This window comes from Rhipicephalus microplus, chromosome X, assembly GCF_043290135.1.
Source record: "Rhipicephalus microplus isolate Deutch F79 chromosome X, USDA_Rmic, whole genome shotgun sequence".
NCBI lineage: Eukaryota > Metazoa > Arthropoda > Arachnida > Ixodida > Ixodidae > Rhipicephalus > Rhipicephalus microplus.
This window is the reverse complement of record NC_134710.1, coordinates 68,325,991-68,349,663: the sequence shown is the minus strand read 5'-3', so window position 1 is coordinate 68,349,663 and position 23,673 is coordinate 68,325,991. Positions and strand designations below refer to the sequence as shown.

At 43.9% G+C, this 23,673-nt stretch overlaps 1 protein-coding gene across 3 annotated transcripts in view; it reads right to left on the bottom strand.

Moving 5' to 3' along the window:
* Positions 1-23,673, bottom strand: part of LOC142775592 (uncharacterized) — a 217,753-nt gene that overhangs the window by 60,985 nt on the left and 133,095 nt on the right. For 2 of the 3 annotated variants that reach the window (XM_075877064.1, XM_075877066.1), the window contains one exon: positions 18,024-18,209. The exons of the other annotated variant lie outside the window; for it this stretch is intronic. In XM_075877064.1, the coding sequence (XP_075733179.1) occupies positions 18,149-18,209 (61 nt within the window). In that variant the 3' untranslated portion in view covers positions 18,024-18,148. Of the gene's footprint in view, positions 1-18,023; positions 18,210-23,673 lie in introns of those variants that run through there. 3 annotated transcript variants of the gene reach the window in all.

Sequence of the window (23,673 nt, the reverse complement as noted above, 5' to 3'; positions counted from 1 at the left end):
GGTGCATGGTAGAAGGCACGCTATGGGATCGAAGCTCCAAGGGCATCGAATGCTAACCGAAGGTGTTAGGAGGGCACAGCACCTACATCAAGTTCTTGAGACATTTATTGACGGACACTTGTCTATGATCCTTGACAGCGACAGTCAATGCGAGTACCGACTCTCTGCACGAGCTGCTCTTCTTTTTGCTAAAAGGGCGAACCACTAGAAAACGCTGGAGAGGACGACCCACTGTTCGAGGCTTCGCCACAATATATATATATATATATATATATATATATATATATATATATATATATATATATATATATATATATATATATATATATATATATATATATATATATATATATATATTGTGAGCGCTGACTATGTACTTCATCTTCATCTGTATGACCAAACCATTGTAGTGATCATCATAGTATGTCACGCGGGCCGTCTCTCTGGCTCGTGCGTCTGGATTAAAAAGATAACCTGGTTGCTGCCGTACCGGACGTGGTCTCATAAGTGGTGGTGGTGCTGGGTATGACGCGCAGGAAGCGACGTATTTGGCGACTGAAGTGGAGAGGCCAGGCCAAAAGCAGCGAGTCTTGAGGCGGTCGTAGGTCTTGTGAAACCCTAAGTGGCCAGCTGTCGCATCGTCATGAAACGCTTGTAGAACTTCCAGACGAAGTGAGCGAGGAATGACGGGAACCCATTGGTTACCGAGAGGATGGTAAATTTGCGGCTATAATGTTCCCTCTTGAAGCTTGAAACGGGCAAGTTGTCGTCTTAGGCGGCTGTTTGGAGCACGCGATAAGCCAGTGAGCCGATCGATGATTGTGCGGCAGTAGGTATCGGCATGTTGGAGTGAGGCGAGATCTGTGAACGAAAGAAGGTCCGCCGAGGCAACTAACTGTTTCGAAGCAGCAGCCATCTGTTTGGTCACTTTGGCGGGTGGTGATGAACAGATGGAAGGTGACACTTCGGCGCTTTGCGAGAGCGGGCAACGGGACAAAGCGTCGGCATCTTGGTGCTCTCGGCCCGACCTATATGTGACGCTGTAGTCATACTCTTGCAATCGTAGTACGCAACGGCCAAGGCGTCCCGACAAATTTTTGAGAGACGATAACCAACACAGAGCATGATGGTCAGTCACTATTGTGAAATGCCGGTCGTATAAGTAAGGCCGAAACTTTTGTATGGACCACACGATGGCGAGCCATTCTTGCTCAGTGATGCTGTAGTTTCGCTCAGCAGGTGACAGAGTACGGCTCGCATAGGCCACGACTTGTTCTTCGGAAGCGTGGTTCCACTGAAGAAGAACAGCACCGATGCCAAGTCCACTTGCGTCAGTCCACTTGCTTCCTGCGCGTCATACCCAGCACCTCCACCACTTATGAGACCACGTCCGGTACGGCAGCAACCAGGTTATCTTTTTAATCCAGACGCACGAGCCAGAGAGACAATCCTCGTGACATACGATGATGATCACTACAATGGTTTGGTCATACAGATGAAGACGAAGTACATAGTCAGGTGCTCACACAATTTTCCCCCCTTTGCGAAAGAGGGCAGCAAGTTAGAAAGGGTTGGGACGCCGAATATATAGTTTCAGTCGAGAGACGTGGGCGGTCTCGGTGTGGTGGCGACGGTGATCAGGAGCCGCGTTGACATGGCGCACCGCGTGTCCTCCTTAGTGACCGTGGCAAGACATTTCTTTCACATGTCCTTGCTGAAGTCTTACAGGCCTCTAACACCATCCACAAGACCACATCAGCGTATCACCCAGAAACTAATGGTCTGACTGAGCGTTTTCACCGAACATTGTCCGACATGATCTCTATGTACGTGCAACCGGATCACAAAAACTGGGACACAATACTTCCTTTCGTCAAGTTCGCATATAACACTGCCATACAGTGTACGACGAATTTCAGCCCTTTTTTTCTTGTGTATGGCCGTGTACCGACTTTTGTTCTGGACACCACCTTTTTGTCCACTTCTTCCAATCCATCTTCATCTCTCCCGGAAGAGTTCGCCGCTCGCGTCGCCCGCTGCCATGAAATCACCCACGCCAACACTGCTACCATTCAGGACAAGAGAAAAATCGACATTGATGCGAAGCGTCGAGTTGTTGTGTTCCGCCCAGGCGACGAAGTCCTTTTGTGGACACCTGTTCGTGTACCTTGGCTCTGCGAAAAATTCCTTCACCGATATCTCGGTCCATACACCGTCCTGGAACGAACATCTGAAGTGAACTATCGCGTTGCTCCCGTCAACGCGGCTCTTGATCACCGTCGCCGCCACACCGAGATCAGACATGTCTCTCGACTGAAACGATATATTCGACGTCCCAACCCTTTCTAACTTGCTGCCCTCTTTCGCGAAGGGGGGAAAATAGTGTGAGCGCTGACTACGTACTTCATCTTCATCTGTATGACCAAACCATTGTAGTGATCATCATCGTATGTCACGCGGGCTGTCTCTCTGGCTCGTGCGTCTCGATTAAAAAGATAACCTGGTTGCTGCCGTACCGGACGTGGTCTCATAATATATATATATATATATATATATATATATATATATATATATATATATATCATGATTGCCTGATGTGCTAATGCGACGATAGAGTACGAAAATTCATCATCGCGTAATGCGTACCCACCCAGTCTACAAAGTGATAAAACGACCAGCCTCCGAAAACACAGTCATTGTAAGAAACACAGATTGCGCGTACAAACGCATGCCGTGTCTGTCTGTTTACTGATATGCCATCTCTAGTGCTGTTTTCATTTCTTGTATTATCGTGAGGGTCCGGTTGTTAAGACATGGCGAACGTATAGCCTTAGAACAGTACCAGAGCAGTCATGTAAACAGGGCCACGCTGGTCTTGTCCACTTCTTTCGTGTGTCCTGTTCTAAGGCGACTTTGTAAGCTTTCTTTTGCACTTTGTTTCATTGCAGCCAGTTCGTGCAGTTGGAAGCGGTATTAAATTTATGCGGATCGGAATATGAATAAGGTTCCATCAACATTGACTTAAACTTGGAAAAGCTTACCAACATTTAGAAGCAACTATACATACAAGCAGCATCCAGAATAGGAACACACATGGCAGATTAAAAAGAAAAAGAAAGTCGTGCTAAAGCTCATGCATCCTCAGATAATTTTAAAAGCAGGCACATGTAAATTTTGGGGGTTAAACGTTACAAAGCTGCCACGCAATGGGTTATGATGATTGTCGTAGTGGACGACTCCAGATTACTTTTTATCACCAGATTTCGTTAAAACGCGTGTGTATACAACACAGTACAGGACGGTTTTTACATTCATAATCACTCATAACGCAGCCATCGCAGCCCATGCTTTCTTGCTCAAGTGCCGCGCCGTGTCGGAAGAAAATGAACTCACGGCGGGTTGTATGAAGCGCTTCCACCACCAGTTCACAAACAGCTCTCCCGGTAAACAATGCTACAGTATAGCGTAGGTGCTGCACTGTTCGCGTTTTTGTTTTTCATCACCCCAGCCTCATGCAAAAAGCACTGCCAAACTAAGGTGGCGATACGTCTGAAACAAACCTCACGTACTTGAAATTTGTTGCAGTGATGTGTGAACAAATCGGTACACGTTTAAATTTTTTTTTCGAGAGATTACAGGCAAAGCCAGCCTATTCATATCAGGTATGCCTGTTTCCACAAGGCAGGTTTGTATGGGGCCACGAGAGCAAACATTGCGAGGCTAACAAGATCCAGCGATGACCACCTAAATGTATAGGAGGTTATAGTAATGTGCGCGCTTAGGACATCACAGCTTTCAGAACACTGTAAAAAGTTTTAAGTATGAACGGCTCCCGGCTCTTGAAAAGAGATGGAAAGAATTGGAAATCTCCTTGGCTAACGCTAAGAGGAGCAGAAGCGAAAGCCTGCGCTGCTCTTACCACAAGAGAGGTAAAATATACAACCATTTGTTTGTCATATTTTAAGTTTGTGATTCATATTTGATTCACATTATTTCACACTAGATCCCGTTAGTTAGCCTTAATTAACACAATTCACCTAATAACCTAACAGTCTAACCTAACGGGCATATTCTTAATACTATAATAAACTGATTCCCACTTGATTGGAGATCCACCGCTAGGGGGCCGTATGTGCGGACGCGTGTGCTTATCCTCGCCCCTAGCAACCGAAGCATATGTGGTGCGGGAGAGTGTATGTGCAGTGCTTCGCCACTCCTTCTCTCGCCGTTCTCTCTCTCTCTCCTCTCCGCGCCCGACTCTCGACAGTTCGCTGGCTGGGAGCTTCTCAAGGACATTTGGAAATCTGTACCCGGGACGCCGCTGTGAAACGCCAAGCCTAGAACGCTGTTTGTTTTGTTCACTCCATAGTATTTTCTAACCGTGCACGCTAGCTACTAGAGCTGGAAACGCATACAGCGTTTCTCGCGAGAGAAAAACGCCACGTGCGGAACGGCGCTATTGACTGCATGGTGTAAGAAAAAAAAAAACATTCTTCTACCGCTGGGTTCTCGCGTGCGAAACACCGTTATGGACGCTATGCATACGCATTTCTTCAAGATTCCCTTCGGAGAGGTGGGGGCGTTTTTGGTTTGTTTTTTTTTTTTTGTGATGGGAGGGGGGAGCTAACCATTCAAGGAGCCGTCCATTCACAATTCAGGTTTTAAATGTAAATGGCGAATAGATCATCTAGCTCTTAACATTCCGTTGCGAAATTTTGATGAAAGAAACTAAAATAAAGTTATTTTATTTACAAGCACAGGCACAAGAAAAGCGCATCTAACAACAGAAGTTTATTGAAAGAAATAGCAAAAAAAAAGTGTAGTAACATAAGGGGTGGGCATTGCAAACAAACCGCGCATGATCCTATCGGGGTGCTATATCGGGGTGTTTGGCGCCTGCGTTGACGCACCTTCGATAGCTCTTTGGGATAGACAAGTGGCATGTTTACAGGAACAAATAAAATGGGGTGAAATGATTTTTACTTGAAAAGAAGAGAAAAGCGAGCCCTGTAACTGTCTCTCAGGAGAAGGACACGTCGACAGTAGCTCTCGACGAATGGGGGCAGGGAAGGAAATAACAGGATGGGATTAAAAAATATATATATATATATATATATAGAGAGAGAGAGAGAGAGAGAGAGAGAGAGAGAGAGAAGAAGGAGAGAGCGAGACGCAAGGACAGAGAGCGACGGAAGTAAAGAGGAGATAGGGAAGATGGAAACGGTTGCAGGAGTCTGAGGACGGGGCATCACTAGACGAGAGCTCTTGTCAGCGTGAGATGGCATAGGGCAAGTCCGGTCGGCCAGAGCTGCGCTGTCGTCGGGGATCGGCGTCAGGAGGTGGCGTAGGGCGAGCTCAGTCGGCCAGAGCTGAGCTGACGTCGGAGATCACGAAAGTACAACCAGTCGGCACGAAATCCTGCGAGCGAGTGCGACAAATAAAATGAAAGAAGAAAAGTTTGATCAAAGCCCGTTTATTGCGGCATAAATAGCACCCCATAGGATCATGTGTGGTTTGTTTGCAATGCCCACTCCCTTGTATGTTACTCCACATTTTTCTTGCTATTTACTTCTATAAACGTCAGTTGTTAGATGCACTTTCCCTGTGCCTGTCCAGTGGCCATATAACAAACTGCTATTCCGTGTTCCTTATTTCGTTTTGGCGACCATTGGCGCTCCCTGTTTGGTCGTTCAACCTGTCAGTCAAGTGACGAGCCAGAAGCCCATATTATGGTGACGTCAGAATTTCAAGCAAGTGCTCAATATGCAAAAATTAAGCGCTCTCTGATTAGTCGTTCAACCTGTCAATCAGGCGACGATTCAGAAGCCCAAATCGAGGTGACCCCAAAATGAAAACCATGTGCTTATTGTGAAAAAATAAATGAAATCAGTTCCGCGCTACGACGGAACAGCCAGCGAGTGGGCCCGCCGCAAACGGAATAGGAAACACGGCGGTGCCGGCTGAGCCTGCGACCTTCGCTGTAACATTTGGCTACACGAACGTGGCCTACATCAAGCACAGGAGAATGTTGAGGTCACGTTTGACATGCCAGACGAACAGTTTGGGCCTAAAAAGTAGCCCAAAAAGAAGTGCATGCACAAGTGGAAATGCAGTGTTTTGTATAGTTGCTCCCAGAGGACGCGACGATCTGCTAACTCCCGGTAAGTCGGCCAATGGCGTGTCCGGGTTTCGGAACGCAGTTTCACAACTCATATGATTGAATAACTCTGCTGTTTCCTACATAGCGGTCATTATGTGACTTGGATTGAATGCGAAAACGACTGACATGTGACTTCAACTCCCAAACACAAAAGTATATGATTTACTTTTAGCAATATAATTCCTTCATGTCAGCGCTAGAAGCCTATAAATCAAATTTCTTTCAATTTACTTGGGATGGTTTTGTTTGTTACTTGCTCGGGAATAAAATAAATAGAATATACGACCCCTTTACGGCTCTCAGCCAGAAGGCGCTAAGGCCCTTAAATTTTTCTCTTCAAAATACCCAGACAATACAAAGGATTTTTCTAATCACGTAAAAAATATATTGTATATTCGACCCCTTTGCAACTCTTTGCCAGAAAGTCACTAAAGTTCTTGAATTTATTTTCCTCTAAATACCCTGCAGAAAATACGAGGGATTTCTCTAGATTTCTATGTAAACTAGGCCAACTGCCACACTTGTCTTATTTAAACACTATTGGCAGTAACGAACGCTCTTCATTAGCCGAATTAGAAAAACGTAGGAGCTTTCGGCGTGGGCAGCGCTTCAAGCGTGGCATAACCGGGAAAACGGAATACGGAATAGAAGTAGGTTATACAGCCACAGTTTTTCGTCCTCAACTTTGCAGCGCAGCCTTTTTCCTGCAGTATGTTCTAACTATAGCACCCACACAAGCTTTTCTGAAGGTACAAGGTGCCCGAGCAGTGGTGTGCTGTTCCATGTAATACCAGCAGATGTAGGGCGTTTTGTTCCCCATAAACCAATTTTAGGGGCGAAGCTTCTGATAGCGGCACCCGTTTGTCCCTCGTAGTCGTAGTAGTAGTGTGTAACCAGTCTTACATTTTGACCTCCAAGGTGATACCGGTGGAGGAATTCTTCTGTGCGTTGTTGAACAATTAAAAATTCTCAGCGTGCACGTTAACTTAAAGCCGAATTCTCCGGTCTCTCATTCCCCCTTAGCAGCCATTGGCATGTACATTAAGCACTATCTGACAAGAAAGGGTTGTTATGCTCGCTGGGCGTAACGTCCTCGGTTTTAGAAAGGTTTAGCGAGCGTTGGGCCGCATGCAGTGCATCCAGTGAACTAGTAAATACCATGAACTTGAGATGCTTTAAGGTGGGAAGTAGACACGAAGCGCAAGCCGTAAAAAAGTGTGCTTGTGCCTTCTTTCGTTCAGTCCTTGGAATGTCTGCTGGATGGCGGTGCTTCTACATGAGGAATATATAATGAAAAGATGTGAGATGGTGGTACTTGGCGTGTTGAATAGGTGGAAGAACGGACACACACAGAGATGCATGGACGGACTCAGGAGCGGATGCATGGACGGACGTGGGAACGGACGCATGGACGGGCGGATGGAAGCACGGACGGGCGGATGGACGCACGGGCGGCCACACAGACGCACGCATGGACGGACGGAAGCAAGAACAAATGGACGGACGGAAGCTTCGCCCCACTCTCGATCATTCACTCCGTGGTTATGCTGCCATTTTTTAGTCTCCTTCGTATTTATGACCACTCGGGACCTGGGGCGAAACTTTTTTGTCACTACTTTTGTGAACAAAAAAATACACTATGTTATCAGTTTAGCTTTAACAAATTTCGGCTTAGACCGTTAAAAATGTCACAATCCGTTCAAAGATGCCGACCATGCAAATGCTAAATATAGCGCCGTCGCGGTGGTCTAGTGGCTAAGCTATTCGGTTGCCGACCCGCAGGGCGTGGGATCGAATCCTGGCTGCAGCAGCTGGATTTTCAATGGAGGCGAAAATGTTGTTGAACCATGTGCAACGATTTGGGTGCACATTAAAAATCCCAGGTGGTCGAAATTTCCGGAGCCCTCCACTATGGCGTATCTCATATTCATGTGGTGGTTTCGTAACGTTAACCCCCACATATCAATCAAATACTATATGTAGCGGGAGAACATGCTCGATACTATGGGCATGAGTCGGGTGGTTTGGACAAGATATGCCACCTAACTACTAACCCTCGACCTTGGTAACGTGTTTTGCGTACTTTTTCAGTTCCTAATGCATCTCATGACACCAAATTTATGATGTCCTTCATTCTTAACTCAATGAAATTATCTAGATGCATTTCCTAGCTTGAGGAATTGAAGAATTGGAAATGAATGATCCCGCCATTCTCATAGTGTGAATGGGCCCATTATTTTTTTTTCATTCCGAGGAATTAAATAGAACGGTATTGTGGCAAACCTTAATTTCCCGGAATGGAATTTGAATGCAATGAAGGTGTCCATTCCGCAACACTGGTCAGAAGCGTCGAGAAAATTCCCGATTGTACTCGAAGTGGAAGGGACGGCGATAAGCCCGAGCGTCCAGCAGATAGCGAGGACCCTGGCTAACAATAAACAGTGCGTTCGAAGCCCACAACCGCGAAAACTACGAAAATTTGTTTACTTCACATAATTACCATGGTCGCTAAACGATAGCTGCGCCAGAGTGCCCTCTAGTTAGCTTTCGAACTCTACGGGATACAGCATATGCTCTGCACTCTGCTGTAGGGGAAAGCCGGGCCAACCTCCCCGAACTGTTACTCTTCCTACTTGATGATGGATATATGGAGGGGTTTAACGTCCTAAAACCACCATATGAATATGAAAGACGCCGTAGTGCAGAATTCCGGAAATTTCAACCACCTGAGGTTCTTTAACGTGGACCTAAATCTGAGCACACGGGCCTACGGCATTTTCACCTCCATCGAAAATGCAGGCGCCGTAGCCGGGTTTCGATCCACCGACCTGCGGTTGAGCAGCCCAGTGCCCAAGCCACAGGACAACCACGACAAGGCTACTCTTTGTATTTGATGAACACAGCCAATGCTGTGTTTTGTAAAAGTGTTAAACGATTAGGAGTACGTAGTACTCCACTATGGGAGAGCAGGAAGCCGTCCCGGTTACATGCCTGCGCGTAACGCAGTCAACGCCACGCGACGAAGTTCTTATTGCTTGGGCATAGATGTCCGACGAAAAGTCGCGACGTTGCAATCATGCCATTACGTCCACGAGTTTTACAAAATCTCTTGGTAACTACAACGCGATTACAAAAAGCCATAAAACCGCATACGCAAAGAAGCATTTCGCAAAATGTCTGTAAAAAAGATCTTGGTACTAAATATGTAAAAAAAACCTTGAAATAAAGCGAAAAAAAATGTTAGCGCACAGTTCCACATTCAATTTTCACGCAGCGTTCAGGGGGTGTCGTCTCAGCGCTCTGTCGAATTTGAAGAATGATTGAGAAAAATGGGTGAGGAGCGTTGGGCTAGGAAAGTTTTCAGCTACTTGTACATGAAGAATGTTGATACTAAATGGAGGAAGCGAATTTGAAAATTATCAAGCAAGTATTTAGACAACAGCAGAATACCTATAGCCAAAAATAAACATCGGTTAAGAAGAAACTGAAGGAAACAGAGAGGGACATGTGGAATATTGAAATGTTTACGAAATCATCACCGAAGCCCTACCAAACTTTTGAGTAGAAAATTGCGAAGGAAAATATCTACGATAATTCTCGGGGTAGTTCTCTGCTCTTCGAGGCTAGAACGGGAGTATTGTGGACCGAGACGTACCGAGAAAAATATGAAGGCACAGACACGATATGTAGTGCATGTGGAGAGGAGAAAAAAACGGCTGAACATTTGATAATGTTCTGTAAAGGGCTCCACCCTATAGTCAAACATAATGGCGCCGAATTTTTCAAAGCATTATGGTATAGGGACAGTGAAGGCCAAAGAGACATTAAATGGGTAGAAATAACCAGCAGGACGCTAACTGATTCGTGGCTGTACAATCGATGCGCGAGTGAAATTCAATCCTAAAACACACAGTGATAGTACTTAACTTTATGGCTAGGTGGCGTGAGCCACCGCTTGATCTAAAGAACACAGCCGGATACAAACACACATACATACTGAAGATGTCAAGAGCGTCTGCATTTGGAGTGCGCCAGTCGTAGCCTGCAAAAGCGTGTAATGGCTCACTTTTAGCAGGTTTAATGCACCACTGAGCCCCTATCGGTGTATGCACACCTGCGACGCGCCATGGCTGCATTTCCGATGGAGGCGGAAATGTTGTAGGCCCGTGTGCTCAGATTTGGGTGCACGTTAAAGAACCCCAGGTGGTCTAAATTTTCGGAGCCTTCCACTACGGCGTCTCTCATAATCACATAGTGGTTTTGGGACGTTAGACCCCACATATCAATCAAATCAGGACCCCGCTAACCCACAAAAGAAAAAAAAAAACTATGTATAATCGAAATTCGCACAGATCTGCCTAGCTGCTCAGTCAATACGCTGCAGTTTGAAAGCAGCGCCTTGAGCCGCGCTACATCATAAGTGGCTCCTGGCGAGCTACAAAGAGCGGAGAAGTAATAAAACCACGATGAAAGCATACGCTTGTACTTTCGGCAGTCTCTGCGATAAACTGTACTGGTTCTCATGTCAACAACCCACTTGAGCTCGGTTGTTTCATGAGAAACCCGAGTAGAAGTAACTTTGCCACAACATTTCTATTGATGACGACTCAGTTTCACCGTACCAGTTTTGCGGAGGATCACGATCCTTGCTGAAAGGCTTATCTTGTTCTAAGCATGTGTTTTAGCGATTACTGTGCATCACTTATGCAAGCTGCGATTGCTTACATATAAGAAGGCCAAGCCTGTGAGTCGAGCCAAAGGAACGCATTTACCTCCAGCTGAGTCACCAACTCGACACGAAGAGGGTTATTATAAGGATATCATAAAGCGCAGTTGTATATACAGCGCAACTATCATTCTGCCTAAATTCATTATAGCCAGTTCTCATTTAATATTAGCAGCTTATATGGCGCTGCTTACCAAATCTTTTATTGGCGCAATGTCATTGCAAGTCCACAAACGCTTGTATATGACAATGTTTTCTGTTACGAATTTAGTTTTTCTACTAAGTATCAAAAGTCTAGGCAGGTAAATATATAATACCCACAAGTACATGCAGTTAAGTAACACGTCCCTGCCCCGCTCATTAACAACATCCGCGAAGCGCCCCTTCAGAACGGCCGCTTATTGTACGCAGTCATGTATACGCCGTGTATGTGCTATGCGACTAAGACAGACTAGAAGTATTTTGGAGACCTCATACTGTGGAGAAAGTCAAATTTACATTGCGCATTTGTGATGAGACATGCTATACTCTGCAACTTTACCAATGGTAAACGTTCGGCACAAAGGTTGTTTTTTTTTTTTTTACAGCGAAAGCTGTTTTGAGATCCCAACACGGGTCCCATGCGGTGCCTTATAGTTGTCCGCCGCCGCCGCTGGTGTCCGCAACCACAATCACACGAAATGAGAACAAAAAGCTCAGTAAATAAAAAAAATACCAAGCACGCAGCGGAGTTCGAACCAGGGCCCCCTTTGTTCCAGCCCACTATTGCACAACTGAGTCACGACACACTTTGAAAATTGTTTGCAAATTTTTCTTAGACAGGCTTGATGTCGGGAAAGAAATCGCGTTAATATGAGTTATGAAGCGTTTTAGAACAGCAAAGGAACAACTGGGCATCCTAGAATGCGAATTGCGTCACAAGTGGGTCGTCCAATGCTCCAACGCATTACAAAAGCTTGTTCTTGATCACCTATTAACTGTGGCGCATACCCACTTTAGGCCTCATTCTTCATCGTCGTCAGCCACTGCATAAAAAGTTTGCGCGAAATTCCTTGCAAGTGTGTAGCGGACACCTTGCTTCTCCTAATAATGACACAGGATAGCATAGTGAATGCCGGCCCACTTCGCAGACGTTATGATTGTTTATGACGTAGCGGATACCCAGCAAGTGTTCCTGTAGCAGTTTCCAGAAGAGTGTTTAGAAAAGGCTCTGAAAGGTCGCTCTTACAGCTTTCCCTGTGACTGTGTTGTACGTTACGCGCAGGCCTAGCGTTTTTTTTTCTTTTTGGAGGAAGGGGTGCGGATGGAGGAGGGTTTAAATTCTCTCCTTCTCCTCTGTACTTATGGCCTTCTGGTTCGGAACGCTTTTGGCAAGGTATTTTAGCTCCCAATAATTATTCGTTAGGATCTCCGAGGCCAAGTTATTTTCTTTAATAAACGCGTTAGCAGCTGCATAGACCACGCGCTTCTGCTCATGTTCACAGTGCAAAAATACTTTGAAGCGCATCTAACTTGAGGTAACGTGTTGCAATAATGCCGTCCCTATAAAGCCTCACTGTACCGATGAGGTATATTTTTCTCATAGTTTTCATACCTATCGTAGCCATCTTAATTGTTTAACCTCAACAAAATAAATAATTTTTGATCTCTCACATGAGCTTATAGAGGTAAAATTTAGTACTGTGGCGTGTTATTCCTCAAGGGTTATGACAGCATGTGCTAGACGTTGACGACGGGCAGGTACAAAGAAAGTCGGATTCAGAATAGCATGCCGGGGGCGCCCCAGCCTACACTGTAATATCTACAAACGTAAAATTGTTTCAGCCAATAACAAGAGTCGAAACAGTGTTTAAACCGTGCAGTATAACTCACTTTGATCACGGAAAGTATGTTGAAACTCAAATTGCAAAGACTGTAGACCAAGAAATATCCATAGTCGCATCAGGTTTATACGTAGTACTTAGCTAATAACATTATCACGATACTGCAAAATTTCATGTCGCGTCAAATTTTTACCGTGATTCGCATCTCACATCAAAGTGGGGAACGAGAAATCAGAATCGTAATTTTCTCGGTAAAATCGGTGGCCCTTTAAGCCAAGTGTTGTCAATGCAAAGAGAAAAAGAAATAAAAGAAGAAAACTTCCAGAGCGAAGTATACTTAGTTTGCTTTCCACTTTCGAGCTTCCCAGACACACTGAGCTAATAATGTAGCACGATGCGGGCAAGATATGGTCACTCTTACCTAATCTGAGTTCAACATTTCCTCAGTACAGCCTAAAAAAAAACAGCAAAAAACACTGCGGGATCGCAAACACAGAGTTTCCAGGAACATTCGATAAGAAGTGACTGTAACTCGGTGGAAAAGGCTGTTTTTTGTTTTCATTTTGCGAAAGACAGCGTCCTCGACATAGCTGCCAGCCTCCAGTCACACATATATCGAAGTGATGAGGCAGGCTTTTTTCTTTTTACTTTCTTTTTTTTTGAAATTGCAGATTCTTATATACCAATTATATATAAACTCATATATATAGATACGTACACATATACGGTGAGGGACACTGACGCCAGCGGCAAAATACAGCCGAGAGTGCCTATATAATTGGTATTGCAATAAAAAAAGGGTGCACTTGTGTGGACGACGTGACCATGGAGGAAGAAAACGAGAGGAGGGGGCACTGCGTCACGCAACCAGCCTTGGCAAGCCAACCCGTTTTCAAGCCGGCCGTGTCGGCCCAACACGTGACCTTTTGCTGTGAGATCACGCAAGCAACGAAACTTGCCGAGACTTCGGGGCATGGCGCGCGGTAGCTTTTAATCAAAACGCGCCGGTTCGGCGCAGGCTGGCCGGGCCGGGAGTTTACAAAAGCGAGCGGATAGAGCCCCCCACAATGCACCGCGGCCCAGCGCTTTTGGAGGCTATGCATTTCCGCCGGCCTAACTGTGTCATCGCGCTGTCGCTCCCCGCACTTTCGCATAGCGTTGCCGGAGCGGGGGTTTTGCTCGCAAAGGAAAGCCCTGCCAAGACTTTTGGACCTGCGCCGAGTTGAGTTGGATACTCGCGAAGAAATCGTGTGCGCCCACCTGTCGCCTCTCGCAACCGAAAGCCGGCTCGTTCATGACGCAGGTGGGCACTGGAACGATGTGATCAAGAAAAGGAAAACCCTCTACGATTGACATCTCGCAATCGTTCATGTTTCAAGCAGTGCGCACGCCTTGTATCGCCGCTGTGCTGCGCTTCTCGCTCTGCCCAAAGTTTTGCCGGCCTGTTATCAACGATGTAAGTTTGGATGTTTACTAAGTCGTATGCAATCAGCACAAAACGACGCGATGACGTACTTGTGCAAGCCTTGCCTCGTCGCTGGTCAGAAAGGAGGTTTCGGAAAAATCCCACTCCGCTACGTCGCGGTCGTCACTTCAGCGTTAATTAGCTTTAGCTGATGCTCAACACTAACTTCTAAGCTACGCATTATGAATAGGAACATGCCATGCAACACGAAGACCTTCCAAACGCCATTCTGCGGCTTAACACAAGTAAAGCTTCCGGCCTCGCCCGTTCGTATATTCAACGCCTCCTCAGTATATTACACGGACAGGATAATACGCCATCATTAAGGCAAAAGAACGCTGCTGCTTAAATATTGCCTATCAGTGCAAGTAAGGTTCGAAAAAAAAACAAAATTTTTTAGTTCGTCCTGCAGAATAAAGCGCCCGTGTTTTCTTTTGTTTTTTGGCGCTTCAGTGCAGCATGCATGTGTATTCCGGTGAAGCTGTGAGGGCACGCGCAACGTTATGATATGCGACCGAGCACCTCGACATGATGTTTTTTTTTTTTTCTACAACCCGCACTTGTCCAACAAGCAGTCATGCAAACTTGATGGCAAATAAAAAAAACATACCTGGCCACAAGTGCCACATAGTCGTCATTAAAGTTCAAATTAAAGCAGGAGTGCAGACAATGCATAGAGATACACTGGAGGATGTTCTAAAGCATAGACTATGTTCTGAATGAAACATAGGGAACTTTGATGCTAGTGTCTGTGGCAGCTGCAACGCACAGCACTTCAGCTAACATGGCAGGGATGGGTAGTACACGAATGTGTCTACTGTCTGTTCTTTTACTTCCGTGTGGCCTGAATTCACTTTGCCACAAGACAAAGTTTAGCAAAGGTTTAAAATCAATGCATAGCTATAAACACAGCCACAAGTGCATGGGAAGCCTGCAAACACGAAAACTAGGCAAATCTGTGAAGTACTCATCATTCCCATGGCAACTGAACAACTGCAGTGCCAGAGTTGCTTTTAGGAAACTATGAGACCATAAAAGTCATAAAAGCTCTTGCACGAGTTGTCTAAAATGCCTATACACCTCTTCAGCCTATGAACTTGGCGTTTCACTGTAATGTAATGTTAAAATCAGAGGAAATAATAAACCGGCTCTAAGATTTATAAGCTGTTGTAAAAAAAAAGCAGTATATTTCTTAATTTTGAAGAAGCATTCTGAACAAAAGTAGACCAACTGAAGCTGTCACAAGCGGCCTTGAAAATGTGAAAATACTTGCCAACGGAAGCTGCTGGTCAAATGTGGAGGCCACGCATTTCAGTCAGCTGTACACATTGATGCTAAGTCTTTGTAATGCTATGGAAATATTCACAATAGCACCTATAGACACAGCATAATACACCCAGTTTATTATGTCTTATGGCATTGAGGATAAAAGATAGCTTATTCCTTTGCATACATTTCTAATATTTTTACAGTTATGAAGATTAGAAGCTTGATGACTGCTGGCATGCTAGTTTATATTTCTCAAAGAGATGTGGACATCTATAAATCCAGAAGCCCAAAATATAAATTTTGACAAGTGTGAGGATATCCAAATGCAGAGCTGTGAAATGTTATGCTCACACCTCTTATTTAACCTCTATACAAAGTTTCAATTCAGCAAGGCATTATACAAGTATCGATGTTCATATGCCTCATGACTGGCATGGGTCTTTGCACAAGTTTTTCACTGCCATTCAGGGTTGTTGCAAGTATTGTACTGAGCATGTGTTCCTCTCTCCCCCTAAAATATCCCTGGTGACAGCACTGTTGCCAGCACCATAAATGAAGCAATGCAGGCAGTGACTACACAGCCAAATGCATGAAACACCTCGACATTGAGGTCTCGTCATACTAACTAGCTAATCTCAAACTTTGCGAATGATTGGGCTGCGGCCCAAGTGGTGCAAGCGTTTCTTGAGAGAAGGAAAAAAGTAATAAAAGTGAACTGCTCTCTTAGCCCTTTCAGCTACCACCTATGAAGAACTGTATGTACTTGTGTGAAATTGACATTTCAAAGCACTCGATATTCTATTGCAACAAAAATAGCATAACACGAGGTTGGTTCAAAAAGAAACCGAACTTGTGCTTTGCTGTAGTCTTTGACATTGTTTCTCGGCCACAAGTATGGCCAAACAAAAAATTTCATCTTGGAAATTCCGCCTGCTTAGTCCATATACCCGACGCCAACCTTGAGCCTGACATCTTCAACTTCTTCAAACATTACTCTTTTTTAGATTACTGCGTAATTTTCAATAAAATAACTAGTGGTAATGGCAGTTCCTTCCTCCAATCATACCTAATCTTTTTTTATATTACCGCATAATTTTCAATAAAGTAACTAGTGGTAATGGCAGTTCATTTCTCCAATCTTACCTCAACACTGTAGCAGCTTGGTGCAGCACATGGCAAATAGATTTAAACATGCGTAAATGTGAGCAAATGTGCGTAAGAAGATATGCAGACATCTTGCTAGCATACTAGGTAAATGTCCTACACAATCGGTTCAGCTCATATAAATAATTAGGTGTTCTTATCACATTGAACTTACCTCAGGCACCTCACACTGAATATGTTACTAATAATGCCGATTACAAGTTGGGCTACATACACTGCAACTTCTCAAAACCACGATATACACTAAAACTACTCCTATATGAAACATTATTACGTCCCAAACTTGAATATGCCTCTTCTGTGTGAGACCCTTGCCACGACAACTTGATTCACTTGTTTGTACAGAATAACTCCATGCGCTTGAAACCTTCTCACTGTAATTGCATTGCTGGTATAACTTCAATGAAATCCAGCCGAAGCCTTGCTTCTTTTGCACCGCCTTGAAAAATATCCTATTTGGCTTCATTTCACGAATTATTCGCTGATACCAGCCTGCCAGACCAACTAATCCTGAATCCTCAGTACATATCCCATTGCAGTGACCTCGTCATAAGGTTGGCATCGCATTATGCAACTCCCGGTATTTTCATCTTGTACATTGGTACATTGAAAACAACTACCTGAAGACATGTCACTATTAGTAATTGTTTTCCAATAAACTTTACTCAGTCTTCTGTAATTATCCAAAATAGACTAATATTCTGTATCTAAAAGCTGAATTATGTATTGAGTTTGTTGTCCTTACGCAGCTAACATTGTATAATGATGAGTTTATTCTTTGTTTAATTTAACTTTTCATGCTGCATTTTCTTTTTCTACTTTGTAACCAGTCCCCTTTACTAATGCTGTAAGGATTTTGAGAGTAAATAAAATAAAAATGCAACATTATGCTGCAAAACGAGGTTGAATTAAGAGATTAGAAAGTCAATATATTTTGATGTTTCTTAGCCCCTACAGATACAAATGGAAAAAATCAAGTGGTGTACAGAATTGTGGACTTAGCGTGTCAAACGGTTGACATTCACGCAGCATTCCTTGCAAGCACTGAAAGCCGATACTTCAGTCCTTTTTATGCCAACATAGTCGGCTTTCAGGGATTGGCACTCCTTTAAAAAGTGGAGTTCGCTTGTTTGGGATTAAACAAAACCAACTCCATGCTTCAAAAACGAACATTTTTCAGGCAAAGTAACATGAAGTATCAACAATTTCAGGCTTGCTCTTGTAATTCTTACAGTTCATTTATAATTTTAGTGAAGTAAAAGGTTAAATTATGTGAGAGCTTTGTGTTTGTAACAACAACAAAGCATTTAGAAATGCTACACAAAGGCAGCTGCTGTCCCTATCACAGTACATGTCCACAATGAGGAGCACGTTAGTATACCTTGTGTAGCACATGTGAGAAAAAGACTCGACAGGTTTTTCACACAACCAGTGTTTTCTTTATTTTCTGTCCCCCTCGCGCCAGTATTGCTGCTGCATCGCACGTGATCACGCGCATCCTATTCTTCCATCACGACACAATCCCCTCGCTGTTGGTGGCACTACAACCCAGTGGCATTCAAGCCCTTAGTACCGAGGTTCCCACTGTTTTTGGTGGCCAGCCTGCAAGTAGCAAAGATACCAAAGTGTTTTTAAGTACCGAGTTCTGCGACCTGCTTTCAAGTCAATTTTTTTCTAGTTTCTCAGAACTTTGCAAGGAAATGATGAAATGGAAACAGTCAGCAATCCTAGATGTATCAGAACTATAGTACAAGTCAAAAAGAAGGCAGGAAATTGAACACACAGAGAAGCACACAAGCAGCGCAATAAAAAGGACCCCAAGACATAATGCATACTTTCTGCAACACTATGAGAATGCAACACATAATGCAACACTAATGCAACACACATAATGCAACACACATAATGCAACTCATAATGCAACACTATGAGAAGTGCATTGTCGATGACAGATTTTGATCACTAAGCTTAGCAGATATATTTTCGGCAAGTAGCACACCTATAAGGTACTGCACATGGAGATGCATGTCAACTGTGGGCACACAGTATTAAGTTAACAAGGCTCACATTTTTCTATGCTTCATGGGCATGTAGGACTGCCTTGTGGGGGTGCATGGCAATGGATGGCGGAGCTTGTGCGCTGAGAAGCAGCAAACGTGGCTCAATAAAAAATGAAAGCACCATTTGCAAGAAAAAAAGAGAGAGTTCAATTATTTTGTATTAACAGTGTGTTACTATGATGTTCTTATTGTACCAAACTCATTAAAATGAACATTGGTGATTTAATTATTTACAAATAAGCAAATAAATACACAAGTGAAATAAAAACTGTCGGCATCATTTTTCACACAACCCATGGGCATCGAGAGGCTAGACGAGACCATCTGAATCTTCTGGTGGGTAGGGTACAATGACGATAAATCTATTCAAGCTTTATTTAGTGCTCATAAGTATGTAGGATGACTGAAAGTTGGGCATGTTGGTAAAGGTTCATGGTGAAACAAGCGCAAGCAAGTGCAGTGTCCTCTCCGAGCCTGGGCTCATAAGTAATTCAGTCATTCAAATGCAAGCTCTGAAGGCCAGAATGCAAGGCAGCACCCCAAGTAAGTCTTTCACTTTCAAGTGACTATGATAGTCCTTTACTGCTTTGCTGTTTTGTATCGCAATAAAAAGCATACGTCTGAAGTGTCCAACATTCCAACGGCTTCTCTGGCAAGTGTGTAGAAAACCTCAGAAAAAAAATTTTTATGCTGCGTTCAGTCTTCCATCGGAGTGATGAACGCCCAGAACGATGGCTGGTGGGCGTGATCACAATGGTGTGAAAGTCTAAAACTGAAACCGTGTGCAGTTTTTGCAAGGCCTTCACCAATAATACTACATACACCATACTGGTCGTATAAAGCCTGGAAATTGTCAGATAATGTATTACCGAAGTTTCTCCAGCTTTGTTTAGTTAGCCTCAAAAACCACCACAGTTGAGGGGAAGAGTTTGTTCCAGCAACACTGGTACGCCAGCATTGTGAAACGAACTGTAGTGGTTTTAGTCCTGCCAAGTGTGCATGCAACTAAAACAAACATGAAATGTCTTTCACAAAACAGCAGAAGGTCCCCGCTGTCTTGCAGTTGTGTTTAGGTGTTCTGCGTTGCATATGGGATGAGAGCCAGCATGAGCAACATGATTAGAAACGTGATGGGAAAATGTTCTCCAATGTAGAACTTTGGTAAGTACTGTTGTGCACTTTAAGCACAAAGGCTCGCACAACAGTACTAGATGACATTGGACCCACGGGCAAGGTTTGACGTTTTATTTAGGTCAGTTGTGCTAATACTAGCCGAAGACATTTTTTTTTGTTGAGAGCGGCGCCAGACGCAGCACTCGCTTTTCTCCGCCGTAGGTAAGCACGCGACTGTCTCGCCGGCAGTGCCACGGTGCCTCTTTGAACGCGTGATAAAACAAGCAAAAATACTCTCTTGTGCAGTCTAAAGTTGCCTCAAGTGAAAGAAATGCAATTTCAAGTTAAACATGTTTGTTTTTCAGCAAAATCAGCCTACTTGCGAGCATTTCTGTGTGGATAAATTGAACCACATCGCTGCTGGGTGATGCCAGCAGTTGCTTTGTAGATTATCAACATCAAAATTACTCCTTTTATATGGTACAAAAACATGCTCATTGGTGCTGATGAGATTAACAATCTTCTCATTTTCACCACAATGAGCAAAAAGTTCTGTGCAGTACACAGTCCCTTTAAAACAATTGTACCAGAACATGACAGCTTCATTGCACTAAAATGCTGGAAATTGATTACAAATGTCGAGCCCTCCTCACAGCGAATTCCGAATATGCACGAAACTTGACAAGACAGCTTGTATAAGCTTGGTAATCTTTAGTTCTACCATTCAACATTTGATTGAAAAACATAGGCCTCCAACAGTTCGCCCTGTCAGAAAACATGCATGAATTATCGGCCACAACTTCTTCCACGCACTTATCCAAAACAGCCAGAAGAAGCAAGAACTGCAAGGTTTAGTGATGGGCAGATATTTATGTGAGGTTGAAAAAGCAGTAATTTGGTTGAATCATTTAAAATCAAGCATTTTTATTTTGATCCAACAGCCTTAAGAATTTTACAAATAAGAACTAGGCTTGTACGAATATCACATGCGCTTGTGTAATTTCCTCGCCTCTTAACAGTGTCCTTTTCTGCTCTTATACCAGGAATGTCTCTTTCTTGTAGATGTCAGCGAACTCACTTCAGAGTCTACTCGCTCTAACCCGGATCGAGGCGCTAGTCTCAGAATGAGAGAGTCCAGTTTAACATTTCTATGAGTGTGCATCCAAATGAGTCCGTCTTTGGAAAATTTTGGTGATTCTGAGTCCGAGCGAGTCCAAAGTGCAAGATACATTTCCTGAGCGAATCTGAGTTCGATTTTCGTTTGCCAAGCTATGGTCATATCTACTCGTCTTCAGCATTACTATCTGCCTTACCTAGATCAGCGTTCCTACTCGCGTCAATGCTCACATATTTCATAGAAGTGTCTTTTATATACCATTTGAATATTTATTGATCAGTGGCATGAATTACATGGTGGAAGGCCTTGACCTTTCCCTTACCATTGACAACTAAAGGAAGTTGGTGATGAATATATATTGCGCTGCCATCTCTTTCAAGAAAAATGACCTTACTAGTTTACGAGCACTCGTAACTCGTATTCGAAGGCACCATATGAAAAGGTGCCAAGAAGAGCATCGATTACGTGAAATTTCGGTATTAAAAAGCACTGGCATTGTGGTCGAAAAAGACAGTGAGTCCGAGCGAGTCCGGTTGAACAAATTTTTGTGATAGTGAGTATGGCTCCCAAAAATGTTCATTGAGTCCGAGTCTGAGCAAGCTGCACAAGTTTTTCTGACTTACGCCTTCTTGGGTTGAAGCAAAGTGGAAGCAAGTTTCTATTAAATGTATGATTTAAATATGACTACATTGCAAGTTGTACACAGTAAAATCTTTGTGTTTAAATGTTTCCTACTTGGCCCATATAACAAGCTTTTAACCAAATGCGTCCCTCCAACACTTCGAAAAGTGCACTGTTGTAGCCAAACACCGTCAGCAGCTAACACGAGAGATTATGGAGGCCAATGAAATGCAAATGCTGGGTGATCGATGTATCAGCATACCTTCGCTTGCTCTGTCTAAAAAAGAAAGCGAGTTTCTGGCTTTGACACAATTGATTGTGAACTTGTGCTCAGCTGTGGCGTTGTAACTATATAATGAGATGATGATTGTCTTGCTGTGATGCAATACATTGCGCAGTGGTGTTCTGTCACGAGTATATATTTCCAGCATTTTCGTTAATAAAATTTCAGTTGAAGTCAGCGCTCTTTCTGTCCTTGTCTCTTCTTCTGTAGTTACGTCGTAAGTACTCGTAGTCTTGCGCTGTACAAATATGTTGATTCCCTATCACCAACTAGCCCAAGCATCTGTTTTATCAACACTGTATACCCCAAATTTCCAAAACATAGAAAATTCAGAATATACATTTTTAAAATAAATGACCCAAGAACAGTACAACAAATTTATAAATGATGCATATGATGGTTCTATTCAAATAGACAAAGAAAATTGGAAGCGAGGTGCCACCTCATTGCTCGTGCCGTGCGGTATAAAGCATTGCTTGATTTTTTTTTTTTTTTTGGTAACACACATGAACTCAGTTTTCTCAAAAAAATTTTGTTCTCATTGCGGTAAGAGCCCACAAGTGTTTTAATATAGATGGATGTTATGATATGATCCCACTATAAATACAAATGTCCAATGAACTTCGCTGTTTAAAATTAACAGGGTAGCAGGCACTATAACCTAACTCAGTCTTGAAAGGTCGCTTCACGACATTGCGAATATCCCCAAAGTGGTTGGTTTCACCGCACAAAGAACCTTTACGGCAGTGAAACCATCTTTCAAAGGGGTTACACACGGTGAAGTATGTCTCACAGGCGCAGCCACTCAGTGATGCTCCGTGCAGGAAATTTTTGCTTTATCGGGGAATTTTCGCCTGTCATTTTGAGCCAAAAGGAATCTTCGCGATATTGCAGGGTATTTCAGGAATGGTTAAATTCTCATATGACGACCAATAATTAGCACTCACAGTGCGCCTTCATCTCCTGTAATCGGCTCTGGTGCATGCACCACGCTAGCGGAACCCTTGAGATTTGACATACGCGGAGCGATTTCTAGTTCATTATTGGTGTTAGACTTGAAGCACGCAATGTGCAGTGTACTATCACTATATGAATAAATATGGCATGGCTTTGTTGTGCGGTAGCTGATGGGCTAGTCATGATTTCAAAAGTGGCCCGTACGTCATACACGTGTAATTATAAAGTTTGCGTAGATGAGGGTGGAAATTAGTAGTGTTATGCAGGGAAATATGCTGGAACTTTCGTCAACGTTAACAGGGAAAAATCCCCGAAATAGGGAATTGTCATGTCTATGAGTGGGAATTCTTCGGCGTAGAACGAAACATCACTGGCCACAGTGTACGTGCTGGATCGGCGGTGACGTCAGACCACTGACCCAGTACACCAAGGTTATCGCTCCACGAAGTTCATCCTACCACTGTGGTTGTTTTCTGACAACGGCACCACTGTGGTTGTGACCGTCAAATTTCTACGAGTGCCGATCGCGTTGTTGCACAATATCGAGGCACAATGGAGGAGATGCGTCAGCCAGTTAGGTCGTAAGAGATGACCAGCAGTCTACTGAACACGAGTCCGTGTTCCGAGCGAACTTGGCCGACAAAGACGCCGTCAATGAATGTATGAAAGCGTACAGCGTACGGACCAACACTTCTTGGATTCTCTGGTGCGTCCAGAGAGTTGGAGAAAGGTGGGTTGTCTTGTCGATGCCATTTACTGCACTACAGCCGTTCGAGCGATCACTTACACAGGGTTAACAGCTGAAATGATAGTTTCGAAATTCCGCACCGCGATACAAAGAGATTTTGTTGATGTCATGGCGGCAGCTCCATTAGCGGTGATGAGGTTGCTGCGGCGATTGCGCCGAGATGTGAA